The following is a 26,928-nucleotide window of genomic DNA, read 5'->3' as shown; positions in this document are numbered from 1 at the left end:
CAAGTTGATGAGTTGGTGTATAGTAATGAATTATTCATGATTGCCTGGAAATTCTAAAGTGCCTTGCTGATTTTATGTTTGAGAGGAAATTAGTACTGAGTTATTTAATCTGTGATTAATGTTTACCTATCTTTAATTTTTTTTTTTACATTTTTCTACCTTTTAATATGGCTGCACATACCTTTAAAATGGACGAGTGTTGACTCCTGAGTGGTAGTCTACACTCTAGGCCCATGTATCTGGGGTACATCTTGTTGACTGAGAACTACTAGGAAGTTTTAGGCATTTTGGCTTTGCTGCCTCTGTTTGTGTGCTCCTTTGGGCTTTTCTTTGTGTTGGTGTCTTGTGTTATGGTAATGTCTTATGTCTTTGGTTATGGTAAGGATCTTCTGAAAGTGCTCACGGTTCAGTGTTTTGTCATTGTTGATTGATAGGTGATCTCATTATGCTCGGCCTTGCTGCACATGAACCCAACTTGACCATTATTAGAGAAGAATTCAAACCAAACAAACCCAAGCCATGTGCTCTTTGTAATCAGTTTGAACATGAAGTTAAGGACTGTGAAGGTTTGCCAAGAGAAAAGAAGGGAAAGGTAAGAAATTTGAGATGGTAGTTGCCTCATTTTTTTAAAAATTTTATTTTATTTTTTTTGTGATAAAATATATATAATACAAAATATACCATTTTAACTATTTTTAAGTGTATAATTGAACAGCATTAAATATATTCAGGTTGCTTCATTTTTAAAATAAAGAGAAGACTATTTTTGATTAGATCTTTTACCTACTTTCTCTGTTCCCTCTCATAGAAATGTGTCTTTGAAAACTCTTTAAAGACACATTCCAAAGCATGCGTGTGCTCATTCTTTCTACTCTCCACTTTTTCTAACATAGCTTGTAAGTATACGAGGCTTAAGTCTCATAGGTAATAATGTCCATGGCACATGATTTGTTTGTACAAGTAATGTTTCAAATGGTTATTCTTAAAAGGAACTACAAATCAAATATATTAAACTTGTTGATACTTTAAACTTCTTGATACTTTTAAGTTGCTTCTAGTTTCTGCATATTTTGGGTTCACTTGATTATATCCAGTCTCTAAAGAGGTTTCTATCTGTTTTAAGAATATGGTACCTCTTTAAAAGACATAGTGAGTGAAAAGAGCAGGTAAGAAGTATACTGTATGCTCACAGAGAAGGGTCTAGAGGCATACACATCAAAATACTGGTTGGCTATCCGTCAGAGATTGGCAAACTCCAGCCCTCTAGATTTGGCCTATGAGCTAAGAATGGTTTTTACTTTTTTTTTTATTTTTTATTTTTAAAGGAAGATTAGCCGTGAGCTAACATCTGTGCCAGTCTTCCTCTATGTTGTATGTGGGTTGCCGCCACAGCACGGCTGACTAGTGGTGTAGGTCTACGCCTAGGATCCGAACCTGCGAACCCTGGCCGCTAAAGCGGAGCATGCCAAACTTAAGCACTATGCAGGGGGCCGGCCCTGGTTTTTATATTTTTAAAAGGTTGTAAAATGAAATAAAACATGAAAGAATATGCAACTGAGACACTGTGTGTCCCGCACAGGCTAAAATATATATATTTACTATCTGGCCCTTTGCAAAAAACATTTGCTGATCCCTGGTCTAGGTATGATTGGGATTATGGGTAATTTTTATTTTTAAAATGGTTTGGTGAGTTCTTTTTTTATTTAGTACTTGTAATATTAAAATGGATCTTGCTTTAAAAAAAGCTATAATGTTCGTTGGGCTGGAAAAAAATTACAGGGTTTAGAGTAGACTTGTTTAATCTTTACTCCTTTTGTTGCAGCACGATGAACTTGCAGATAGTCTTCCTTGTGCAGAAGGGGAGTTTATCTTCCTTCGTCTTGATGTTCTTCCTGAGGTATGTAGCAATAATCACTGAAATCAGCCCTCTAAAGTAGAGTGCCGTTTCATAGCTTTAATGGCAGCATTCCTTTTTGGTTGTAGTATTTGGAAAGAGAGCTCACCATGGCCAGCCTACCGTTCACATTTGATGTCGAGAGGAGCATTGATGACTGGGTCTTCATGTGCTTCTTTGTGGGAAATGACTTCCTTCCTCACCTGCTGTCGTTAGAGATTCGGTATGTGTTTTTGTGTGGGTTTTTAAACTACTGTTGTAGCCTTCTTGCTTACAGTGCGTACTGGTCCTAATACATAATGTTTGTTTCCTGGTGGCAGGGAAGGTGCAATTGACCGTTTGGTTAACATATACAAAAATGTGGTTCACAAAACTGGGGTGAGTTCATTCTTGAATAATTTCAAAACAGAAGTATTTGCTTTTATAAGAAGATTATTTTACATGTATTTTATCACTTACAGGGATACCTTACTGAAAGTGGTTATGTCAATCTGCAAAGAGTACAGATGATCATGTTAGCAGTTGGTGAAGTTGAGGATAGCATTTTTAAAAAGAGAAAGGATGATGAGGTAAAGTGTTTCTATTGCAGTAGCTAAATTGCTCCTGTCTCTAATAGGCTATGATGATCCTGTGATTGTACTTTTAACCTCTTTGAGTGCGTTGTTATATTATTATAGTGTGTCAAATGCCAATGTAATCATGAGTGGCCAGTGCTTTGATTATTTTATAAAGGCTGTGATGCTTGCTGTGTGGAACTGTGTATTGCACACTGTGTGAATTGCACTGTAATTTTTTTCTCTCTTCATAATCCTGATTAAGATAAAAATCCACACACGTGTCTGATCAACGGGATGTGAAATGAGGGTTCCAAGACTGGAAGAATGCTGGGAATGAACTAGTGGATGCCATGTTTTATAGGAAATGTTTATGCTGTGGAAGTCAGGTGAAGACCTAGGCACTCTGTACTCTGGTAGTGGAGTGTAGGGGCCTCTGGGTTAGATAGCATCAGTCTGGGCAGAGGGTTGCAGCTCTGAGTAAGCAATTAAACATAAAAGAAAGAAATAAAATAATAAAGCACTTGGAAATTGATGATATATGCTAGAGTGAGTGCTTAGGTGAGAAGTCCAGTCTGGCTTGGGCAGTTGGGAGTGTGGTTGGGCCGTTCATGAGACAGCAAGCAGTAGGGGTAGAGCAGGTTGGGGTGAGGACAAGGTAGAAATTGAGTTTCATTTTGGAGATACTGAGTTTGAGGGGTCACAGGACACCTGAGAGGAGAAAAGTCCGTGAAGCAGTTAGATGGATGTGTGTAAAGCTCAGGGCAGAAGTCTTTTGGAAGGAGATTTGAGAACATTAGCAGAATACTTCACGTCATGAGTGTGAAGTTGAAATCCCTAGAGCATTGTATGGAGTTCAAGTGCCTCCAACAGAAACCTTAAGAAGCATGGATGTTAAGGAGAAAGGGGAGTCAGTTCTAGAGAGGTGGGAGGAAATCCCTGAAGAGATGAGAAGCCACTGGTGCTGCCGAGGGGTCAGAGTGAGATAGGCCCCTAGTCCATGGCCAGGGGCTCAGAGGTCCTGAAGAGTTAGTGGGGTGGAGGGGCAGTAGCCTGGAGGCAGAGTAGGTTGCAGGGTGGTTGTGAAAGAGTGGCAAGGGAGGCAAGCAGTGGGTAAAATGAGCAGATAGTAGCTTTTTAGAAAGAGAGTGAAGGAAATCCTTTTAGAAACTGATTTTATAAAAAGTCATATGGCTATTTTGAGCAAATAGCAACATAATAATATTGCTACATTGCTTCATTATCTCCTAACAGATTAAAACATGTCATTGCATCTGACAAGATTTTATATTTTCTTCAGCTTTGTATGCTATAGCTAGTGATCTCTTTTTTAGAACCTTGGGTACCATTTTATATACCAGTGTGAGTAGACTGTAAGTGTTCTTTTTAAAGCCTTTGGTACTTGGCAATCTTCTGTGACGGCAAGAATTTTTCACATGTAAAATTTAAATAGCATAACTGACTTTGTCTAGGATATCAAATGTCTATCAGGACAGCCATTTTTAACTAAGCCTTCAACAATTATGGTGGCTCCACCTGACCTGCTGCCATTTATGCTTCAGAAAAAACTACACATACGGTGTAGTACTTGGTGTAAAAGCCTCACGTTAGAACAGTCCTTTTATGTGGTTTTAGGTTACTCTGTACTATTAAGTATTGGTGATATTTGCCATTAGAGTGGGATGTATGGGATTTGATAGATACCAGAGTGCTTCAGATTTGAGTAATAAAGTTTCCAGCTGGCCTGGCAGAGAGGGCATTTTAAAGCTTTGGATCATTTTTGGTATCCCTGACATGATATGATGTTTGTCAGCATGGTTGGACATCGGGGAAATTTATGAACCCTCAGAAATTCAATATAATAGTATCTAGGTGTGTGTATTTTCCCAAGAAGTGTGTCTCCAGCTTTTGACAGACTTCCAAAGGAGTTCATAGCACACAAAAATTAAAGATCAGTAAAGTCCAACCAGGTGTACCTATTTTGCTTATGTGTAACTACCACCCTTAGAAATAGGTATTTAACTGACCAGCAGAATACATGGTAAAAGAGGAATATATCAATATTTATTATTAAAATTGAGCAGTTAGGTCAGAAATATGATGCTTTTTATTTTATGAGCTTTGATGTTTGCCTTTTGTCTTGCAAATCTTCTTCATTTATTCAGCATATATTTATTAAGTGTTTACCGTGTGCCAAATAGTATTCTGTGTTACTGATAGAACAAAAAACAAAAGAAAAAAGCAGACAAAAATTCCTGACCTCATGGAGCTGATATTCTTCCGCGGGAGATGGACACTAAACACAAAAGCTAAGTAAAGTGTGTAATGTGTTAGAGAGTGATAAGTGCTGTGAAGAAAAAAGCAGATGAGGAAATATCTGGGAAGGTGGACGTGAGGACATTGCAGTTCTAGAAAAGATGACTAGAGAAGGCCTCACTGACAGATGACTTTGAAGGATATGAGGGAGTAATCATGCAGGTGTTTGCCGGAAGAGCATTTCAGACAGAAGGAATAGCCAGTGCAAAGGCTCTAGGGCAGGAGCTTACCCAGGATGTTCAGGGAACAGCAAGGAGCCAGTGTGGCAGGCACAGAGGAAGCAAAGGGAAAGTAGTAGGGGTAGGAGAGGAGGTCAGAAAGATGGTGGAGGGCCAGATCTGGTAGGACCCTATAGGTCATTATAAGAACTTGAGCTTTCACTGTGCATCAGTGGAGGGTTTTGAGTATAAAAGTGACAAGATCTGACACATATTATAAAAGGATCACTCTAGCTGCCCTGTTGAGACTAACTGTATGGAGGCAAAGATAGAAACAGTGAGCCCAATTAGACTCTTTTGCGATAATCCAAGGGAGCCAACATGGTGGCAGTGGAGATTGATAAGAGGTAATTGGATTCTGAACATGTTTTGAAGGTAAAACTAGTGGATTTGGCTGGTGAATTAAATGCTAGGGGTGAGAGAAGGAAAGCTATTAAGAATGACTCCAAAGCATTTTGTCTGAGCAATTGAAAAATGGTCTGAGCTACTGTGATAAAGAAGACTGGGAGGCACAAAGCTAGGGGTGGGGATGCCATTTGGGGCATGTTAAGTTTGTACACCCAAGTGGAGATGTTGAGTGGGGAGAGGTCCTGACTGGGGAGTCATCAGCACGTAGATGGTGTTTAAAGCCGTGAGACTGGATGATTACTCCCATGAGAGTGAGAGGTCCAAGTACTGGGTGAAGAGGAACGCCAATATTAAGGTGTTGGGAAGTTGAGGAGTGAAGGCATTCAGCAAGAGTGAAAGAGGAGAACCAGGTGAGTGTAGTGTCCTGGAAGCCAAGTGAAGAGCACGGATCAAGAAGGAAGAGTCACGGTCAGATACGGACTGAAAACTGAGTAATGGATCTCACAGTCTGTGGGTCATTGGTGACCTAGATGAGTTTAAAGATGGGGCAAAAGCTTGATTAAAGGAGTTGGTGGTGTTGCTGTCTTAGGAGGTTTTAAGGTCGTCAGTCACCATGTGTCCAGCATTCATCCCCCTCCTGGCAGAAAGCACAAAGTTCAGATCTCAATGGGGTGTTATATTGCAGGTGGCAGTACTGACTTGGAAGTGATGGAAGTGCAGCTGCTGGTAGAATGACAGTCAGTACAGCACCTGCTGGCCCCTGTTTCAGTCCACAGCAGCGGCCCTGGCCACCGTAGCTGTCATTTCAGTGCCTTGATGCTCACAGAAACTTGGGCGTGGGAGGAATGCTTTCTGGGGTAAAGGAGGCCTTTGAGTGGCCCAAAGTAAGTGGGGAGTTACTTATTTGTGTCTTCTCCGTATTGGTGGGCTACTTGCTCCAGGGTAAAACAGAGGGTCTTTGTTATGACTCTTGCATTCTTTCCTGAAATGATATCAAAAACTATCTGAAAAAAATTAAGAGGAAAAATTAAATTGTATCTAAACTCAATTTAGAATGCTCTCTGTCTATCTAAAGTTCTGATAAGCAGCACTTTGAACATATAATCCATTGCCTAGTTTAATTAGTTACGTTTCTGGGGTCTTCCTTTAAAACTTTGTCTCCCAAATCATTCCTGGTAATGTTTAACTCTTACATTTTTGTGTAATTATTTGACAGAATATGTGGATTTTATACTTTTAGGACAGTTTTAGAAGACGACAGAAAGAAAAGAGAAAGAGAATGAAGGTGAGTTTTAATTAATTTCATCAGATTGGCAATAACATACATTTACAATTTGGGAGGAAGATAGCTTTTTATTCCTTATCCAGTAGTTTGTTAGGGACATAATGTCTACCCAGCTGCCTCTTACCTGGAGAAAGAATGCTGGTGTCAGTTTTAAAGAAGTCCTTTCTAAGCTCTAGAGTCTGAGGGGATACACTTGATGGGCCAGAGGGGCCGGGTAGCACTTAGCTGTTTGAATTTTTTCCGGTAATTGGGTATTGTTTTTGTAATAAAAATAGTTAGCTCTTTGTATCTTCTTGAAAGTTACTACACTCTGTCTATATCCTTGTCAGGTTACTCTTCCTAGAACACAACACTGGAAACTTTGTTGTTTCTCTGCTCAGAAATTACCAGTGACTCCTTAGTTCCCGCAGAATCCAGTTCTATCTTAGTCTGGCGTGCAGAGCATACTATGATCTGGTCAAGTTCTCACCCTGCTTTTCCCCAGTTGTCTTCTAAATATAGCAAGTCCCTCCTGACTCCGAGCATTGCCTTTGTTTGGTCCCTCTAAATGGGTTTCTGACTTCACGGCTCCCTCCCATCTTACATTTTCCACGAGGCCTCCCTATTGCTTCTGCTTGTAATCCGGGTTGAGCAGTCCTTCCTTTTAACTCTAGTGCTTCTCGCTTGTGATATTTGTTTTCTTAGTTAATTGCATAACACTTTATACTCACTTAACTTCTTAAGTTTTTGTTTTTCTTGTCTTCCTTACTGGATTTTAAACAAATGGAGTTTGGGGACTACCTTTTATTATTATATTTTATTAGAATCGAGCAATTTCAGGAACTTGTAAGGGAGAAAAGTGGAGTTGTTTATTGTTGCAGGTGGGTTCAGAACCACTCAGATAGGGAAGGGCGTGTTTGATGTCTACCTTATATATTATTATTTTCCTTCAGTCAGTGTCTGTTTAAAAAATATCTTTTATCAGTCAGCCATGACTGTCACCTACTGTAGCTATAATTATAGCTCTAACTAATTGGAAACAAAGAGTTAAATTCCATCAAGGTGAAGGGTAAATAGAAGTTGTATTTCCTAAGTATAAATCAAACTCTTGGCTTATTTTTTTACCTTAATAGTTATCTTTATTTGCCTAAAATTGTGTCTTGAATGCGTTTTGAAATTGTAAGTGAACATAAGGGAATAACCTAATGAGCTTTGAATAGCGTCTATGTATCAGAAAAGTGTATTATACGTACTTTTATAGCAGAGTTATTAAATATTACAGACTGTTCTTTACAGGGTAAGTTACCATCAAATCAAACTGTAGACAACCCTGTAATGTTAACGGAAATTCATTTCATCTTTAAAGAGCTTACAGCAGGGACTCTTTTCCATTGCCTTCATTTCTTCCTGTCATCTAACTGTGTTGTGATTTAATTTTAATTTCTACATTCATCCATTTATGTTAGAAAGATCAACCAGCTTTCACTCCTGGTGCAATATTAACCCCTCATGCCTTGGGTTCAAGAAATTCACCAGGTTCTCAAGTAGCCAATAATCCGAGACAAGCAGCCTATGAAATGAGGATGCAGAATAATTCTGTAAGTAACTTATTTTTATGTAGCATTGAAGAGTGGTGACTTTCAGATGCCTCTTACAGTTGTGTGTGAATTTTACCACTTAGCCTGGAGTTGTTTTGTTTTATAGTTTTTCTCAATTTCTTTTGCCTTGAGATATTTTTAACTCTGTTAAATCCTTATTAATATGAAAATATCTAAATGATGTGAAAGAAAAGAACATACATGTAAATGTGGATAGCTAAGTGGCTGCAGTGTTTCTCTAATGCAGTCGGGCCACAGTGCTTTCTGCTTCCCCAAAGGTACTGGGTGGTGATGGTGCTAGAAGCATGACAGGACATCCAAATGTCTCATAGCTAGAGCAAGAGAAGAGGGTGGTTTTGCTGCCGTATTTCCCCTTTCCTCCCAGGGATCAATTATGGGCATTTTGCAGAAGAGTATTCCTCAGTTTGTCAAATACAGGTACTCCTCACTGCCTAAACTCTCACTCTCCAACTCAGACGTGGAATATATCTGAATACATATTTTAAGGTAGCTCTCATTATCCAAATTTTTTTTAGAGCTCTTTCTTTGTTGCTGGGAAAGATTTGCCCTGAGCTAACACCTGTTGCCAGTCTTCCTCTTTTTTCCCCCTCCTCAAAGCCCTAGTACGTAGTTGTATATTCTTGTTATAAGTCCTTCTAGTTCTATGTGAGCCGCCACCTCAGCATGGCTACTGTCAGACAAGTGGTGTGTTTCTGCGTCCAGGAACCGAACCTGGGCTGCCAAAGCGGAGCGTGCCAAACTTTTTTGTGAGGGAGATCAGCCCTGAGCTAACATCTGTGCTAATCCTCCTCTTTTTGCTGAGGAAGACTGGCTCTGAGCTAACATCTATTGCCAATCCTCCTCCTTTTTTTTTTCCCCCAAAGCCCCGGTAGATAGTTGTATGTCATAGTTGCACATCCTTCTAGTGGCTGCATGTGGGACGCGGCTTCAGCACGGCCGGACAAGCGGTGCATCAGTGCGCGCCTGGGATCCGAACCCGGGCCGCTAGTAGCGGAGCGCACGCACTTAACTGCTAAGCCACGGGGCCAGCCCTGAGCACACCGACCTTTAACCACTAGGCCATCAGGGCTGGCTCGGTTGCTCCCTATTTATAAACTCAGGAACTGAATGGATTTGCCTCATGGTATTCCTCCTTATTTGAACGTTGTAATCCAGACTGCAGAAGCAAATCGTCTCAGCCAGCAAGGCTATGCTCTGTTCAGTAGCTTCCTGTAATGGCAGCAGACCATGAGCTCAGAGCACCCGGCAGGGCAGCAGCAGGGGTAAGGGAACAGACCGTGAACTAATGTACACAGACAAAAGGTAATCAAAGCTATTGCTTGTTTCAGGCTAGTAGGCACGAGAGAAAGAGAGAGCGTTGTAGAGGGAGGAAAGATCTTATATAAGGTACAGTATCCTATGTAAACTTTTGCTATGATATATCCAAGGAAATTACATAAGTTGGGATATTTAAATTTCATTATTCTAATAGTTATCCTATTGATGCTCAAATCCTTTATCACAAGGCAACCCTATATGTGAAATTTTTGCCATATCATGAGACTGGTTGAATTTATATTCTCATAAATTCACACTTAGAAGTTTTAGGACCTTAGATTTGGAATTTGGAAACAGATTTTGCATCTTCTGAGAGAAGCAGCTGGGGTTTCTGTTGTGTTTTTGGTTCTGTTTTTCCTTTCTTGTCTTATTCCTTACACCATTAACAGAGTGGGATATGGAGAGTCAGCGAAAGGTTTTGCAATGAGATGCTTGTGTAGAATGGAAAAAGCTGATGTCCGTCATTTAAGATTATAGTGACTACCGTCCTCACAGAATGAACTGAGAGTGACTAGTATTGCTAACACCACGTTGATGATAAAATGCTTTTTTCTTAATCTCAGGGAGGCAGGTAGGTTTAAACTTTGCCAGCTATGATTGCTTTGAGAAAGATTCCAATATTCAGGCTCCACAGGATTAGACTATATTGATTAATAATGTCTGCCATGGGAATAGGAATGGGGAGATTGGTGATTAGGTTGCTTATTTGATCCTGTCTTAATTCTCCTTGACACAGTTATTTCTACTGGAATCTTTGCATAGAGGAGTTTTCATCTAGAATGTGTTGAATTTAAGGAAATCATGAAGCCAAATGACCAGTTTATTTAAAGGAAGCCTTTACAGTTATGGATTTTTGCTGTGTTATTTTTTCTGAGCTGTTTGGGTGTGCTGGGCTCCAGTACTTGCCTGGTATCTACTGATGGTCAACATGGTTAATGTTTTATTAGATAGCTTCTGTTTCCTCATAAATATGTTTTTAAATTTTGCATTCTGAAGTGTAGTTTCATTATATTTGCGACCATTCTCAGTTTAATCAACTTTGATTGCAAAAACAGCTTTTTAAAAAGAAATTTGAATGAATTGGTATGACTCTGGTATGTTTAGGAAAGAATATTTCTGAATACTTTTGTTAGTAGAGATACAGCAGAAAAGAGCAGCAGATATTTAGCATTAAAGAGCAAACAACTTCTTTTCTTCTTTTTTTCCCTCGAAGGTATATTCTTTTTGCTGTCTAAAGATAATTTATATCTTGTTTGTGAATTTGGGAAAGATTGCTTTGTTTACAACTTCTCTGTGCTTAGATGATTGATAGGAATATCAGTCTCCTAATTTAATCCAAATGGATTAGTGTTGTTTAAAAACTAATAGGGATGACTTCCTGAATGGTTAACCGCCATGCACCAGGCAGGCAGCTTTGATGGTTTACATATATTGTTTCATTTACTCCTTGCTATAACCTGTAAAGAGATAGAACATTATCATCCCTGTTTGAAGTTGAGGCTGACAGAGGTTAAATAAATTGCCCAAGGCCATACAGCTGGTAAAGATTGGACTTGGTATTTCAGACTCAGATGTGTCTGACTGAAAATACCCACCTCATTTTCCAAGTACAACAGTGCCTTCCTGGATTTATTTTTATTCTTTGTGGGGTTTTTTTGGTGAGGAAGATTGGCCCTAAGCTATCATCTGTTGCCAATCTTCCTCTTTTTGCTTGAGGAAGATTTGCCCTAAGCTAACATCTGTGCCCATCTTCCTCTATTTTGTATATAGGTGGCTGCCAACGAGTGTTTTAGGTCTGTGCCCGGGAACTGAACCCGTGCTACTGAAGCAGAGGGCCCCAAACTTAACCACTAGGCCACAGGGCTGGCCCCTGTTTTCTTTTTTTTTTTTTTGATAGTATTAGCCATACAGTATCATGAATAAAATTGATATTATACATTTATTAAAGGAAAGTGTTGTGAGCTCTATGTGAAATATAGTTTTGCTTTGTTGTAACTTTTCTTGGCCTTTGGTGTGAACTACCTTCATGCTGAGGTTTTAGTTACAGTATCATTAAAATAGGCTCCTGAGTTCTCGATTTAAAAATAATTTACTTGAAATATCTAATATACTGTGAATAACAGAAGAAAAACTTTACCATGAAAACATTTTCTGCCACTTAGGTTTTTGGTCATTTAACATTAAAGTTGCAGAACATTTTAATTTTTGTGTGTGTGTGTGTGTGTGTGAGAAAGATTGGCTCTGAGCTAACGTCTGTTGTCAGTCTTTCTCTTTTTGCTGAGGAAGTTTGGCCCTAAGCTAACATCCATGCCATCCTCCTCTATTTTGTATGTAGGATGCCACCACAGCATGACTTGCTGAGTGATGTGTAGGTGTGTGCCCGGGATCTGAACCTGTGAACCCCGGGCCGCTGAAGCGGAGTGTGTGAACTTAACCACTATGCCACCAAGCTGCCCCTAATTTTTTAGTTAAATATTAAAATACTTTAGGGTGCTACTATGTTCATTGTGTTAGGTACAAAGGGAAGATAATGGTAAATTTAAAGTGGTATCCCAGTCTTTGAAATAATAATAAAAGCTGCATTTTTCTAAGATGATTAGTAGATTTTATTTGTACAATGAATTTTAAAACAACATGTATAAAATAGTTTAACAGATATCTGGCGGAGTCTCATTAAACTGTTGCTTTCTAGAATGGTTGTACTAGGTTGAACCACTTACATCTAACTTTATTCTCACCAGCATTGAGTATTTTATGTATTAATTTATATACATATATATATATTTTTCCCCTTGCAGCTTTGTTAGTTAATTGGTGGAAAGTGATCACAAATTCATAACACGAGGGAACCACCAAAGAAAATAAATATTCAAGTCCTATAATTAAAAAAAAAAAAATCTATGAAATTAAGTTTTTCTTATTTCTTCTGAAGCAGTTTTTACCCTAATGTTCAAATTCTTTTGAGTTTAAGCGTAGGAGGCTTGGTACTATATTATTCTTTTTTGGAGAGGTGGAGTAGGCCAAGATCAGTCTTTATACTTTCTAAATATATTTACCATATCTATTTAATAGCTTTAAAGAAAATGTATTACTGTGAAGCATGGTGGTAACAGTAGTTGGATGTAAGTTCTTATGTGAAATGAATAATTAAATCCTTCCTCTGTAATGTCATAATTGTCTACAGAGTCCTTCAGTATCTCCTAATACGAGTTTCACTTCTGATGGCTCCCCGTCTCCGATAGGAGGAATTAAGCGAAAAGCAGAAGACAGTGACAGTGAACCTGAACCAGAGGATAACGTCAGGTGAAGCCATTTTTTGGTAGCACTTTGTTAGCAAATTGCTGAAATAGACGCCGTCTAATGAATGCTATTTAGCTTAGAGCAGCAGTGCCTTCAGATGCTTGCCTGTGATCTTTTTATCCACCAGTAATTAATGTGGAGGGTTAGGGTAGTCAGTAAATTCCAGTGAGATGTGTAAGCTATAGCTGTTAAACCTAAGTATCTAGATTAGTATGCATGCTGGTTTTCGTCCTCCGAGCCGCTTTTCCCTCTGAGACGAGGCACTAGATTGGCTAGACATGAGATGTTTAGCTCTATGTGATCTGAATGTTACTGTTATGAGATTAAATTTTCAAGCTGCTTAACCCAGAAAGTTCAGTTACATTTGGTTACTTGATATAGTTTGTTTTAATCATCTCAATTGAAAAGTTTCTTCTTTAAAATGAAATATGCAAAAGGCTTTTGGTTAAGAGATAAATATATTTTTAAAAACCATGAACTTGCATATGCACAACTATATTTCATGACAGAGAAGTTTCCCATTAGCTATATACTTAAAATTTATAATAGGAAAATTGGATTCTTTAATTTATACAGAAGTTTGAGATCATTATATAATAAGATTAACAGCTTCTTGTGTGATTAAATCTGGATTTGAACCCTGGGCTCAAGTGCAAAGGGCCAACAACCTCAATAATTGTAACTCGTTTAGAATTTTGCAAAATGATTTATTTCAAAGTTAAACAGTAGTGGTTCACAGCTCATGCTTCTTTTATAGGTTGTGGATGATGTGTTTGTATTTATGATTAGAAACTTCAGAAGTGTGATGTCTGGTTCTGTATTTTCCCAACATCTTTTGATGTCAGATTCAGAGATCTGTGGTGACTTGTGATTGAGCGTTTACCTGATCTGAGTTTTTATCCTCTGCTTCTGCAACTCTTGGAGTATATTTTTTGTTTTACCATGTAGCCATCATGGTCAATATCAGCTTAATAGTTAACTTGATTTTTTTAGTACTTTATTGTTTAATTTTGGTGCTGAAGATAATCAAAGTAGAATTGCTTCTATCAAGAATGCTTGGAGTTCTTAGCATTTATTTCATTAATAGTTTCTGTAAAATAGTGATATTCAACATTATGGATAGAAGATATTTCTCCTAATTGATGTTCTGTAAATCTTTTGCGTGGGGGCAAAGTTAAAACTGGTAGTGTAGGGGCTGGCACGGTGGCACAGCAGTTAAGTGTGCGCACTCCGCTTCGGCGGCCTGGAGTTCGCAGGTTCAACTGCTTGTCAACCCATGCTGTGGCGGCATCCCCTATAAAGTAAAGGAAGATGGGCATGGATGTTAGCCTAGGGCCAATCTTCCACAGCAAAAAGGGGGAGGATTGGCATTGGATGTTAGCTCAGGGCTGATCGTCCTCAAAAAAAAAGTAAATAAAAAAAATTGATATGGTGTATTCTGAAACATGACTGCAGTTAATTAGTAAGATCTGGCACATGGTAGAAAAGAGCCCTTAATGGAGAATCATCCTGATGTTCTTGATCGTTCTTGATTTTTTTTTTAGTATTCTTTGGCATCTTTAAATCTTTGAGATTGAGTAATGAGTACTTAAAAAAATAAAAAAATATACTTTGAGTGAAAATGTGGTTTTTCACATTGTATTTTCAGTGATTAATGAAAATTTAGTGAATTGATGACCTCCTTCTAAGTTTAGGAGAACGTGTGTGTGTGTGTGTGTGTGTCCGTGTCCTTCACTTATGCCAACAACGCTTTGCTGAATGAGGGAGAAGGCCCAAGGATAGGGAGAGTAGGTATATACATAATTTCTGCCTGGCTTCTAGATTATTCTTTTTTAAAAAAGTAATTTAGTTGACTTTCTTTGTGTAATTTAGATATACTTTAACAAACTGAGGAACTTGAACTATATAAAATATCTTCAGTATTTGCATCTTAAAATGTAGTTTTAGAATTGTTCTACAATCAAAAAAAACATGTAAAACAGTATGAAAATCTGAGCAAACAAGTGTTGTGTATCTACTTTAATAAATGGTTATTCTCTTTTTTTTTTTTACTGTAGTTTTGTAATGATCTTTCTAGAATCAGTGTTTGAGTTTTTAACGTTTAACTATCTTTAAGTTGATAATAAATCCTGTGAAAGTGGACTTTTTAGAAATAATTAAATGAAGCTATGTTAATATTACTGTTTAACTCATTTACATTTTACCTGGATATTAAGTATAAATTGATTTGGATGATAAATTGGTGGCTAGTTACTGAAAGTGTATGAATTCAACATGAACTGGCTTTGCCTGATTTTTAGGCTTTGGGAAGCTGGTTGGAAGCAGCGGTACTACAAGAACAAATTTGATGTTGATGCAGCTGATGACAAATTCCGTCGTAAAGTTGTACAGTCTTACGTTGAAGGGCTCTGCTGGGTTCTTCGATATTATTACCAGGTACAAAATGAATATTTTCCTCTAAATGTCTAGTTAATCATTTTAAGAAAATAGTTATTTCTATAATAGTGTGTTGTTGAGCTATATTCTGAAATTGAACCCAGACTCATATTTTCAAGCTTCCTATAAAGAAATTCATTACTTTAAATAAGATTTGTTTGTAAAGCCTTTGAAGCTCCTTAGGTGTTAATATATAAACGAAGCTAATTTTTGTTATGCTAAAGAATTTCAGCATTAAATAGTGTGGTTGAGAGTACTTGGTCTTTAAAATTATTAAAGTTTATTGTTTTGTTTAATTGGAATAAAAAATAACAGAGTAACTAATACGCAGTTGCTAAATGACTGAACAAAGGACAAAAGACTGGAAAATAACTGGTAAGAATTTGAAAGGAATTTGAATGATCCCATTTCCTCCATATAGAGTAGTGGTGTTACATGAAGTGCATTCTCATTGGAGTAATCTGTATCTGACTTAAAGCTTTTGATAAATGAGATGTCAGATTGGTGAGAGATTAGGCGGACATATAGGGGATTGTAGCACTGATAATACCTGGTTTCATGCTTGGGGAGTGAAGCAAATTTGATGTGACTTGGGAATAGGTGAAGTTTGTTGGAAAGTAGAAAGTAATTTAATACACTAAGTATCAATTGTAAAATATTCTCATTTCGTGTTTTACTCCGACCCTCAACATTTTTCTCCCCAAAGCTCCCAGTACCTAGTTGTATATCCTAGTTGTAAATCCTTCTGGTTCTTCTGTGTGGGACACCGCCTCAGCATGGCTTGATGAGCGATGAGTAGGTCCGAGCCCAGGATTCAAACCGGTGAACCCTGGGCCGCTGAAGTGGAACGTGTGAACTTGACTGCTGTGCCACTGAGCCGGCTCTGACCCTCAGGATTTTAATTCACTAGGCGCAGAGTCAAAACTCATTTCAGGAAGGCTTCTCTTTTCTTTGAGTATAACTTACTGTTTTTTCTTTTTGATTGGTTTACTTAAATATTTTTAAAGTAAAGAGAAAGTTGTCACGTGAAAATATAATAGGGAATTGTAAAATGAAACTTTTGGCTCTTTTACTCTCAGTCACTCTTCTAGTGATGTCCCTTACCCACCTGTACACTCAGTGAGTGTCAGCTGCAGTTGTTCTTCATTTTATGGGATGATAGCAGCTCTTGAGTTGGAAAGAAATGTCACCAAACACATTTTAAGGATAAAAATCTTCACCAAATTGTTTGTTAGTATAAAGTTTGGTATTAACTACTGATCATTAAAGATGCTTTGCAGTATTTTTTAAATCAAGGAGCCATTGATACGAAGTAAAAGTTTAGATTTAATCCAAACATCTTTTTGGACTCATGGAAAACAATTAATATATGGAATGTATACCAAAAGTCATATGTTTTATCAGTAGAATATTATAGGTTGATAGTTTAATTTTTTTGTCTTTACCGTGTCCATCATTAACATAGATTTGTTTTTGTTGTTGTTGTTTGTTTGTTTTTACTGATTTTAGGGCTGTGCTTCCTGGAAGTGGTATTATCCATTTCATTATGCACCATTTGCTTCAGACTTTGAAGGTATTGCAGACATGCCTTCTGATTTTGAGAAGGGTACTAAACCGGTAAGCTTGAGTATTTAGAGCCATAACATTTGTAGAATTTTGGCTTAGCTAAAAATTGTGTCTTATCTTAAACTTTTTTTCTTTCTTGCAGTTTAAACCAGTGGAACAACTTATGGGAGTTTTTCCAGCTGCAAGTGGTAACTTCCTACCTCCATCATGGCAGAAGCTCATGAGTGATCCTGTGAGTGTCTTAGTTTTTGAGTGTGTTGATAACTGGATTTTTTTTTTTTTAAAGATTTTATTTATTTATTTTTTCCCCCCAAAGCCCCAGTAGATGGTTGTATGTCATAGCTGCACATCCTTCCAGTTGCTGTATGTGGGACGCGGCCCCAGCATAGCCGGAGAGGTGGTGCGCGCCCGGGATGCGAACCCGGGCTGCCAGCAGCGGAGCGCATGCACTTAACCGCTAAGCCATGGGGCCGGCCCAATAACTGGATTTTTGTCATACATTTTGCTAGCACTAGTCACAATTGCTTTTGCATCTTATAGTTACAATAGTGAAGTCCAGAAACAAAGTAAAAGTATTTGGATTCTTCTGTATATTTTTTACTACTTTTTTTTCCCTGCTTTCCTTGGCCATCAGTACCCTACCCAGTAAATAAAATTGATATGTGTTTGGGAGAAATTCTTATAATAGTCATTTTGTTCTCAGCATACCTGTAAGTCATTATTTTTCTTGGTTCTAGCCATGTGTGGTGGGTACCAGAGCATGAAGGCTGGTTTACCTGCAGTCACCACTGCGTGTGTTTTGTGTCCTAGCTAGAAAGAGTGACACCCAGCTGAGAAGTAGGAATTATTAGAGTTAATAAACTGTTCACTGTCTTGGGCCCACAGTCGTCAGTTCTAAAATTCTTTTATAATAAGGCCTTTTTATTTTCATCTTTTAAAATAAAATTGTTAATTTTGTTTTTACTAGGCCCAGAATTAGTGACCTGATATCTTAATAACATTTTTTAAAAGGAATGAAACTTCATTTTCTTATCAGGCCTGATAACTTGAATGAAAGTTGTATCAAATTCTTTATAACAGAAATATGTGACTTTTGTTTTGAATCTTTGCTTTTCTCCCTGATACAGGATTCTAGTATAATTGACTTCTACCCTGAAGATTTTGCTATTGATTTAAATGGGAAGAAATATGCCTGGCAAGGTAAAATTGAGACATTATTCCTTTTTGTTAAAATAATTTTCTTCTTTTGGTAAACTGTAAGCAGACATGATTTATGGGATGAAAGAATTTCTGTAAAAGATAAGTATTTTAAAGATTATATGTGAAATTTTGATATTTTTTCATCTAACCTGGTATTAGCAATGATTAACAGTAATTTTAATAGTAGCATTTTGATAAACAGTAAATTGAGTTGAAATAGATTAATGATTATATCTTTTGTCTCCTTTGTGATTAATTAATGGGATGTGGGACATGCTCCTTCCATCAGTAGCTCATTGACACCTTGTGAGGTTGTTGAGAGCTGTAGAAACATGAAGTGTCCATGTGGAGATTCACTTATACTCCATGGAAACTTTTGAAACAAGTATTAGAAATTTAGTTTAAATACTTGGCATTAATCATTACTTAAAGTTTATTTATTATTTACATATCTATTTTCTCATTCCTTCTGTTCACAGATTTTGTAAGAATGACAATATAAAATTAGTACTAAATTTAAGGTACTGTTGATCACTCACCAAATGTGTGATGATGACTGAATGTAAAACACAGTGGAGAAGTCTCTCACACAGTGAGCCAACGATTATTTCACACCTAAGCCCCTTTCAGCAAATTATTTTAACCTTTTCTTCCACCATATATTTTTCTAGGATAATCAGCAGTTTGGTAAAATCATGTTTTCACTCTTTTTCCTTTATTATTCTCTGTGATGCAGATGACCAGTAAAATGACTCAAAGAGAATTGTGGCGCAAAGGGGGATAAATAATAATTTATAAATTGAAAATCATTATTTTATGAGATTTTAGGGTTGACTTTTGGTTATGTAGTAACAGAAATTTCATATTGCTTTAATGGAATGATAATGAGAATTGCAGCCTATTGATCGAGGTTGTGTAAGTGTTGTGGTCTGTGGTCATATTTTGTTATATGTCAGTGGATTGGGGCCTTAGGTTGTTTTTGAACGTGTTTTGTGGAGGATGTTTTGATTAAACTGGAAGGAGAAGAGACACAGGAGAATGGGAGGCAGTAAAGTAATAGTATAAATACATAAATAAGTAAATATATTTATGTAAGTGTTTGTTAAATAAATCCTCGCCTAGATTTTTTAAATAAATGAGTAAATGTATAAGCGTGCAGCTGACTTGCTGAGTGTGTCAGTGTGGTGTGAATCATCCAGAGGAAAAGGAAGGCGTGCACAACAGTTACAGTGTCTCCACGTCCTTGCCGAGATTTGTTATTTTCTGATTTCTGATAGTAGCCATCCTAATGGGTGTGCAGTGGTGATCACTGTGTTTTTGCTTTCCGTTTTCCTAATGATTCGTGGTGTTGAACCTTTTTTTCATGTGCTTATTGGCTATTTCTGTCTCTCCTTTGGAGAAATATCTGTTCAAGTCCCTTGCCCATTTTTGAATTGGGTTTTTGTTGTATTGTAGGAATACTTTATATATTCTGGACACTAATCTCTTATCAGATATATGATTTGCATGTATTTTCTCCCATTGTGTGGGTTGTCTTTTCGCTTTGTTGATAGTGTCCTTTGATGCACAAAAGTTTTTAATTTTGATGAAGTGTAATTTTTGTTGGGCTGTTTGGTGGTGGTTGCCTGTGCTTTTGATGTCATATCCAAGAAATCATTGCCAAATCCAATGTCATGAAGCTTCCTCCCTGTTTTCTTCTAAGAGTTTTCTAGTTTTAGCTTACATTTAGGTCTTTGATCCATCTTGAGTTCATTTTTGTATATGGTATAAAGTAAGGGTCTAATTTCATTCTTTTGTGTGTGGATGTCCATTTTCCCAGCACCATTTGTTGAAAAGATTGCCCTTACCCCATGGAATGGTCTTGGCACCCTTGTTGAAAGTCATTTGACCATGTATGTGAGGGTTTATTTTTGGGCTCTCTATTCACTTGGTCAATATGTCTGTTCTTGTGCCAGTCAGTACCGAACTGTTTTAATGACTGTATCTTTGTAGTAAGTTTTGAAATCAGGAGGTGGGAGTCCTCCAACTTTATTTTTATTTTTTAAGATTGTTTTGGCTATTTGGGGTCTCTTGAGATTCCAGATGAATTTTAGGATGGGTTTAAACTCAGACCTTTAATATTTCTATATTTTTATATGTTATATAAATATTTTTATTTATTAGACTGTAGCAAGAACACATCTTTCTTGAGGTAAAATTTAGTACTATTAGGAGATAGTCATTTCTGCATATGTCTTTAAAACTTATCGGAAGTCATGCTTTTTAATTCTTTTATGAAACTCACTTAGTAAAACTCTATTACCAGATAAGACTAACTTTCTGCCTCCTTTATTCCGATTAAGATACTGCCTAAGAACTAAAATAATGTATAGTTTTTTATGGTCTCTGACTAAAATGTGTTAACGCTGTGTAGAAATTCTTCTACATTTCCTTTTTCTTTTCTGTTTTTTGTTTGTTTGTTTGTTTATTGTGGTAACATTGGTTTATAACATTGTATAAATTTCAGGTGTACCTCATTATACTTCTATTTCTGCATGGATTCCATCATGTTCACATGTTCACCACCCAAATACTAATTACAATCCATCACCACAGACATGTGCCTAATTATCCCTTTCGCCCTCCTCCCTGTGCCTTTCCCCTCTGGTAACCACCAATCCAATCCCTGTCTCTATGTGTTTGTTTGTTGTTGTTATTGTCTACTACTTAATGAGTGAGATCATACGGTATTTGACCTTCTGCCTCTGACTTATTTCACTTTGCATAATACCCTCAATGTCCATCCATGCTGTCATAAATGGCTGGATTTCTTCATTTCTTATGGCTGAGTAGTATTCCAGTGTGTATATATACAACATCTTCTTTATCCATTCGTCCCTTGATGGGAACTTAGGTTGCTTCCAAGTCTTAGCTATTGTGAATAACGTTGCAATGAACACAGGGGTGCATGTATCTTTATGCATTGGTGTTTTCACGTTCTTTGGATAAACCCAGCAGTGGAATAGCTGGATCATATGGTAGTTCTATCCTTAATTTTTTGAGGAATCTCCATACTGTTTTCCATAGTGGGTGCACCAGTTTGCACTCCCACCAGCAGTGTATGACAGTTCCCTTCTCGCTACATCTTCTCCAACACTCGTTGTTTCCTGTCTTGTTGATTATAGCCATTCTGACAGGCGTGAGGTGATATCTCATTGTAGTTTTGATTTGCATTTCCCTGATAGTTAAAGATGTTGAACATCTTTTCAGGTGCCTGTTAGCCATCTGTATATCTTCTTTGGAGAAATGTCTGCTCAGGTCTTTTGCCAATTTTTTAAGTGGGTTTTTAGTTTTTTTGTTGTTGAGATGCATGAGTTCTTTATATATTTTGGAGTTTAACCCCTTATCAGATGGATGGTTTGCTAATATCTTCTCCCAATAGTTAGATTGTCTTTTTGTTTTGTTGGTGGTTCACTTTGCAGTGCAAAAGATTTTTAGTTTGATGTAGTCCCATTTTCCCAGTACCCTCCAAAGTGAAAACCTCATTTTTGTTCTCTATCCTGCCTCTTAATCTTGCTTGGGTCCCCCTGTCTGTTTTTAGTCGTGGTTCTTCTCTTGGGCACCTTCTTAAATGCATTTAGATATTATCAAGTCTCTTTCATTTTACTAAAACCAAATACCTCGCTGGTCTCAAGTTCTGCTCCAGGTTCATCCCCGTCTCCTCCTCCCTCTTCAAGAGTGCTGCCTTCTCCTTTTCCTCTTCCCTCCACAACGCATTTGGTCCTCAGCCCTCCCCCAGCACCACCCGGCTTCTGCCTGACTACTGCTCTTCCACAGCTTCCACCAGATCCACCAATGGCCACTTTTGGGTTTGACCATAGAAACTGTTCACGCTTTATTGTCTTGAGCCATTGCAACATTAGACACTGAAAACTCTTCCCTCCCTGGCTATGCTAGCTCTATCTTTTTTTTTTTTTGCTTTGTTTTGCCTGTCCTTCAGAATTTCATCCTCAATACCCTTCTCATTCTGCATCATTATTCTCAAGAGCTTTAATCTTCTCCCTGGTTTCCATTACCTCCAGTTGGTGTGCTAATTATTTCCAGGTGTATTCTTGCCTGAGCACTAGATGCATAGAGGGAATTGTCCTCTAACCACTTCAATTTGGATCTGCCAAGGATATCTCAACATGTCTCAAAGAAATCTGATCTAATGAGCTCCTTACACTGTATTCTGTGAACAGGACAATCATCCATCCATTCCGTTGGCCAAACCTGCATTCTGGGTGTCACTTGATAACTTCCCCAACCTCATCCTCCACATCCCAGCAGTGAGTAAGTGCTGTAGATTCTGCATCTTCTCTCACACTCAAATCCATTCAATTTCCTTCTTAGTTGCCACCACCTTAGAGCAGTTTTCAGCCTTGAACGTTTCTCTACATTCTGTTTATTCAGGTTTAAAGGCTAAGATACCACACAACACCCAGAACACCTGGAAGGTGGTATTGCCTCCTCCTCAATCCCAGCATATATTCCGTGTTAGTGGCTCTCAGAGTATGGTCCCTGGACCATCAGCATCAATATGACCTGGGAGCTTGTTATAAATATAGGTTCTCAGACTCTATGCCAGACCTACTGGATCATAAAACCTAGGTGTAAGGCTCATTTTTTCAAAAGCCCTCTGGATGAGTCTGACACATGGGAAAGTGTGAGAATCCTTCTTCCAGGTAAACTGAGCTACCTAAGGTTACCCAAATAGGTTGAGACCCAGCTCACATCCAGGCCTTCATCAGGTCTCTCTGGAATACTTTTTCCTTCCACTCACTAACTTCTTCCACTAACTAAAGGACACAGCTTAGACATAAGTTCCTTCAGGGAGTCTTTCTTAATTTTGACAGTGGTAGGTGTCTCACCTATGGGGTCCTGAATCCCTGTGTGTTTGCTCCTGCTGTGAAAACAAGTTCTTTAGGTTTTAATTGGATGAGGACAGGAACTGTGTATCCTTAGTGCCTAGGAAAGTTCTAGGTCCAGAGTTGGCCCTAAATAAATATTTGTTAAAGTCAATGAATGCAGCCAATTAAATTAAATTATGTAAATCACACAACTTGACCTATACAAAATGCTTTGCAAATGGCAGCAACAAATGAAACATTTTTGAATTTTGCCATCAGGGTATTTCTTGTCACATCACATCTCCATATACCTCTTTTCTCCTCATTGGCAAGCTCTCCATAGAGAAGAATGAGCTATGGTTAGTTTTTCTACCTTGGGATTGGTTTGTTTGGTGCCCATGAGGAAGAGCAGGTGGGCCAGGAAGAGGCAGAGTGAGACCTGCAGGTGGAGGGAGGTGCGGGTGTTCTGGATAGATCTGCACAGGAGAAAGATGAGGGCAGCCATGAGGAGACACAGCAGAGAGACACTCAGCCCCACATAGGTGATCACAGTCATCACAGGGGCTTACTGAATCCAGCAAAAGAAAAGAGATATCAACTCATTTTGGACCTTCATATTCTTTAATAAATTTACAATTATTGTAAATAGGGTAAAATTGCTTAATTTATTATACAGTCTTGATCTGGAGTACCATTCAGCACTTAAAAAATTATGTTTTCAGACCACTTATGGATATTAGAAAGTGTCCATGAAAATTTACAAAGCTGTATATATACTACATGGATCAGGGTCTCTCAGTCTCAGCGCTGTTGACGTTCTGGGCGGGATGATTCTCTGTCGTGGAGGGCTGTCCTCTGCATTGTAGGATATTTAGCAAAACCCTCTGACCCACTAGATGCCAGGAGCACTCTCCCTCACCAAGTGGTGACAACAAAAAATGTTTCCTGCCATTGCCAAATGTCCTCGAGAGGGCAAAGTTGCTCCCAGTTGAGAACCACTGATATGGAATATGGTCACACATTTAAAAAAGAATACACGCATAAAATTACAGGATTTATTTTTTAAATCAATTTTCATTATCTCTGGATTGTAGAGATCTTTCTTGTTCTTTGCAATTTTCTATATTTCCCATTTTAAAACCAGCAAGCATACATTGTCTTAATTAAATAAAATCAATATATATTTAAATCCTTCACTGAATATAAATTTGGAATAAGATTTATTTTATAAAAAATGTAATTATCAGACTCTAATTGCTTAGTAATACACTTACGACCGTGCTTTCATCACTCTGGATGCCATAAGTACTGCAAAACTGGAGAGGCGACTGCAGGAACATACCGTTTGTGTCACATACAAAAGATGACATGACAGCCTTCATTGAACTAGGCCATTTTGTGCCAGTAGACACATAGAGGCCTTTCAATTTCATTTTTCGTCTGAAAAGAGAATAATAACCTTGTTATATTGTATTTTACAATCACTTCAGTCAGTATATGTAAATATATATATCAATATATGTAAATCTATTAGAGTTAACAATTTATGTATATTTGAGGGTAAAACACAGGTATAATTGCTGCTCCCTATTGTTGATTGAATAATCCCTCCCACATTTGCTCCCTCCCTCATATCTCTACTCCTCGACTATAATTGTGTCCTATGAGCCCCAATCTTATCTTTGTATGAATAACTTGAACAGGTCTAGCCCAAGGGATGGAAAATTATGACCCGTGGCAGATGTGAACCGCTGCCTGTTTTCATGTGCCTCTGAGCTAAGAATTCGTGTTACTGTTTCAAATAGTTGAAAAAATAAAAGAACAATATTTCATGACACTTGAAAATCGAACAAAATTCAAATTGCGGCGTCCATAAGCGAAGTCTTGCTGGAACACGCCTATTCGTTATGTAGCTGATGTTGCACTACAGTGGCAGCATTGAGTCATTTTGTCAGACCATACGGTTAGCAGAGGTGAAAATAATTAGCGTCTAGTCCTTTACTAGAAGAGTTAGCTGGCCCTGGTTTGAGCCCACCAGCCGTGACTGACCAGCTTTAGACCAACGGGAGAGCTTTGCGTCCACAGTGGGGAGAAGAACTATTGTTTGTTGAAAACCTGCTGAGTGCATCAACTATGTTATATCATTAAGTTACCACAGCAACCCTGATGAGGAAACTAAATCTCAGAACATCAAAAACTTGCCTAGGGGCCAACCCCCTGGCATACTGGTTAAGTTTGGCCAGCTCCACTTTGGCGGCCCAGGTTTGCAGGTGTGGTTCCTGGGTGCAGACCTCCACCACTTGTCAGCCATGCTGTGGCAGTGACCAAAGATTGGCACAATTGTTAGTTCAGGGTTAATCTTCCTCAACCAAAAAAGAGAGGAGGATTCGCAACAGATGTTAGCTCAGGGCAAATCTTCCTCAGCAAAAAAAAAAAAAAAACACCTCGCCTCAAGGTCAGGCTGCTGGAAGAGTCAGAAATGGACCTACTGTTTCTCATCAAAGCAGTTTTCACTGGACTCTTTCTTTTTGGCATAAAATATCTATGATGCCCTCTCTGGACCCAGCAGCTCTTGCAATAATAAACAGGTAGCAGCCATACTTAGTGGGATATACTGACACGTGAGATGCCCTTGTATTTGTTTCATAAAACATGTTCTTGGGTCAGCCCTGGTGGATCGTGGTTAAGTTCGCGTGCTCCACTCCGGTGGCCCAGGGTTTGCAGGTTTGGGTGCCGGGTGCAGAGCTACACACCACTCCTCAAGCCATGCTGTGATGGCATCCCGTATACAAAGTGGAGGAAGACTGGCACGGACATTAGCTCAGGGACAATCTTCCTCAAGCAAAAAGAGGAAGATTGGCAACAGATGTTAGCTTAGGGCCAATCTTCCTCAATAAAAGAGAGAGAGAGAGAGACATGTTCTTAAAATCTGAAGTCCAGTGCCAATATTTAAAATTTATTCTAGGATATGAGAGACTTGAAGAAAATATTGAGTCAGTTGTTCTAAAAATTTCAGGAAATTCTTCAAATGGAAAAACTATCTTTTATAGGCAATAAAAGACTAATTTGAACAACTTCCTTTTTCATTTGTAATTACAAATATTGTTGCAGGTTGTAATTCTCTTCCTATTTATTACCTACTCTGGGGCCGGCCCTGTGGCATAGCGGTTAAGTGCGTGTGCTCCAGTGCTGGCGGCCTGGGTTCGGATCCGGGCGTGCACCGATGCACCGCTTGACAGGCCATGCTGTTGCAGTGTCCCACATAAAATGGAGGAAGATTGACACGGATATTAGCCCAGGGCCAGTCTTCCTCAGCAAAAAGAGGAGGATTGGTGTAGATGTTAGCTCAGGGCTGATCTTCCTCAACAACAACAACAAAAAAAACAGAAGGTAGCTCTGTTTTTGTAGTTAGAATATCTTTTGGAAGTGGCATCAGACCAGGTGCATGGCTTACTCAGTTACTAGTCTTCAAGAATCTCACCACACTCATGTTCATCACGATCCAACAAGCCCATCATAGGGTTGGTTGGAGTGGATACCAGAAAATTCCAAGAGCTAAAAGTTTCCTGTCTTGTGCCCACCTGTATATGTTGAAAAATGAAGTTAGCAGGAGCATCCAGGAACCCATTCTTCATGTATCCTGTTGTGCCACTCACTACCTTGGAGTTCAGATAGAGTTTGCCCAGCTCCTCATCAATATTTAGGTGTTCCTTAGAGATAAATCTGTCATCCATGATGAATCCAAAGCAATAATAGGAAATAAAGACCACTGCTCCTGTGTGGAATGAAGCAGACAGATTAACGAGGTCTCTAAGGAGACCAGTTTAGAAAAAAAGCAGAGCCAGAATTATGCAGTCATTAGAGAATTTATTAGATAAGACTATTAGCAATCAGGGGCTGAATCCAGATGGACAAAAACAAAGTTAGATCATCAGATCAAAAATGTATGAAATATCAAGCAGGGACACCAACAAGATGATGGGCTAGGAAGTTCCAGCCAGTGTCCCTTCACAGAAAACTGATGTAAG

At 38.3% G+C, this 26,928-nt stretch overlaps 1 protein-coding gene across 1 annotated transcript; it reads left to right on the top strand.

Annotated features, from left to right (window-relative positions):
- Window positions 1–445: 445 nt before the first annotated feature.
- LOC131402277 (5'-3' exoribonuclease 2-like) lies at window positions 446–18,553 on the top strand. Its single transcript, XM_058537126.1, has 12 exons — window positions 446–592; window positions 1,823–1,897; window positions 1,984–2,117; window positions 2,215–2,272; window positions 6,571–6,615; window positions 8,061–8,192; window positions 12,715–12,833; window positions 15,131–15,266; window positions 16,776–16,883; window positions 16,975–17,064; window positions 17,960–18,032; window positions 18,512–18,553. Exons 1-12 carry the CDS (start codon window positions 446–448, stop codon window positions 18,532–18,534), a joined length of 1,140 nt encoding a protein of 379 aa, XP_058393109.1. The 3' UTR covers window positions 18,535–18,553.
- Window positions 18,554–26,928: the final 8,375 nt, after the last annotated feature.

The sequence above is a fragment of the Diceros bicornis genome (assembly GCF_020826845.1).
Source record: "Diceros bicornis minor isolate mBicDic1 chromosome 39 unlocalized genomic scaffold, mDicBic1.mat.cur SUPER_39_unloc_1, whole genome shotgun sequence".
In the NCBI taxonomy this organism is placed as follows: domain Eukaryota; kingdom Metazoa; phylum Chordata; class Mammalia; order Perissodactyla; family Rhinocerotidae; genus Diceros; species Diceros bicornis.
The sequence above is the reverse complement of the archived record's forward strand: the minus strand, read 5'-3'. Positions and strand labels throughout refer to the sequence as shown.

Bases quoted from the DNA above. Each gene is read 5' to 3' on its own strand.
- LOC131402277 (XM_058537126.1), top strand. From the start codon at position 446: ATGCTCGGCCTTGCTGCACATGAACCCAACTTGACCATTATTAGAGAA. The intron at 1,898-1,983 runs GTATGTAGCAAT...TTTTGGTTGTAG, and splicing joins GTCTTGATGTTCTTCCTGAG to TATTTGGAAAGAGAGCTCAC. The intron at 15,267-16,775 runs GTACAAAATGAA...TACTGATTTTAG, and splicing joins TTCTTCGATATTATTACCAG to GGCTGTGCTTCCTGGAAGTG.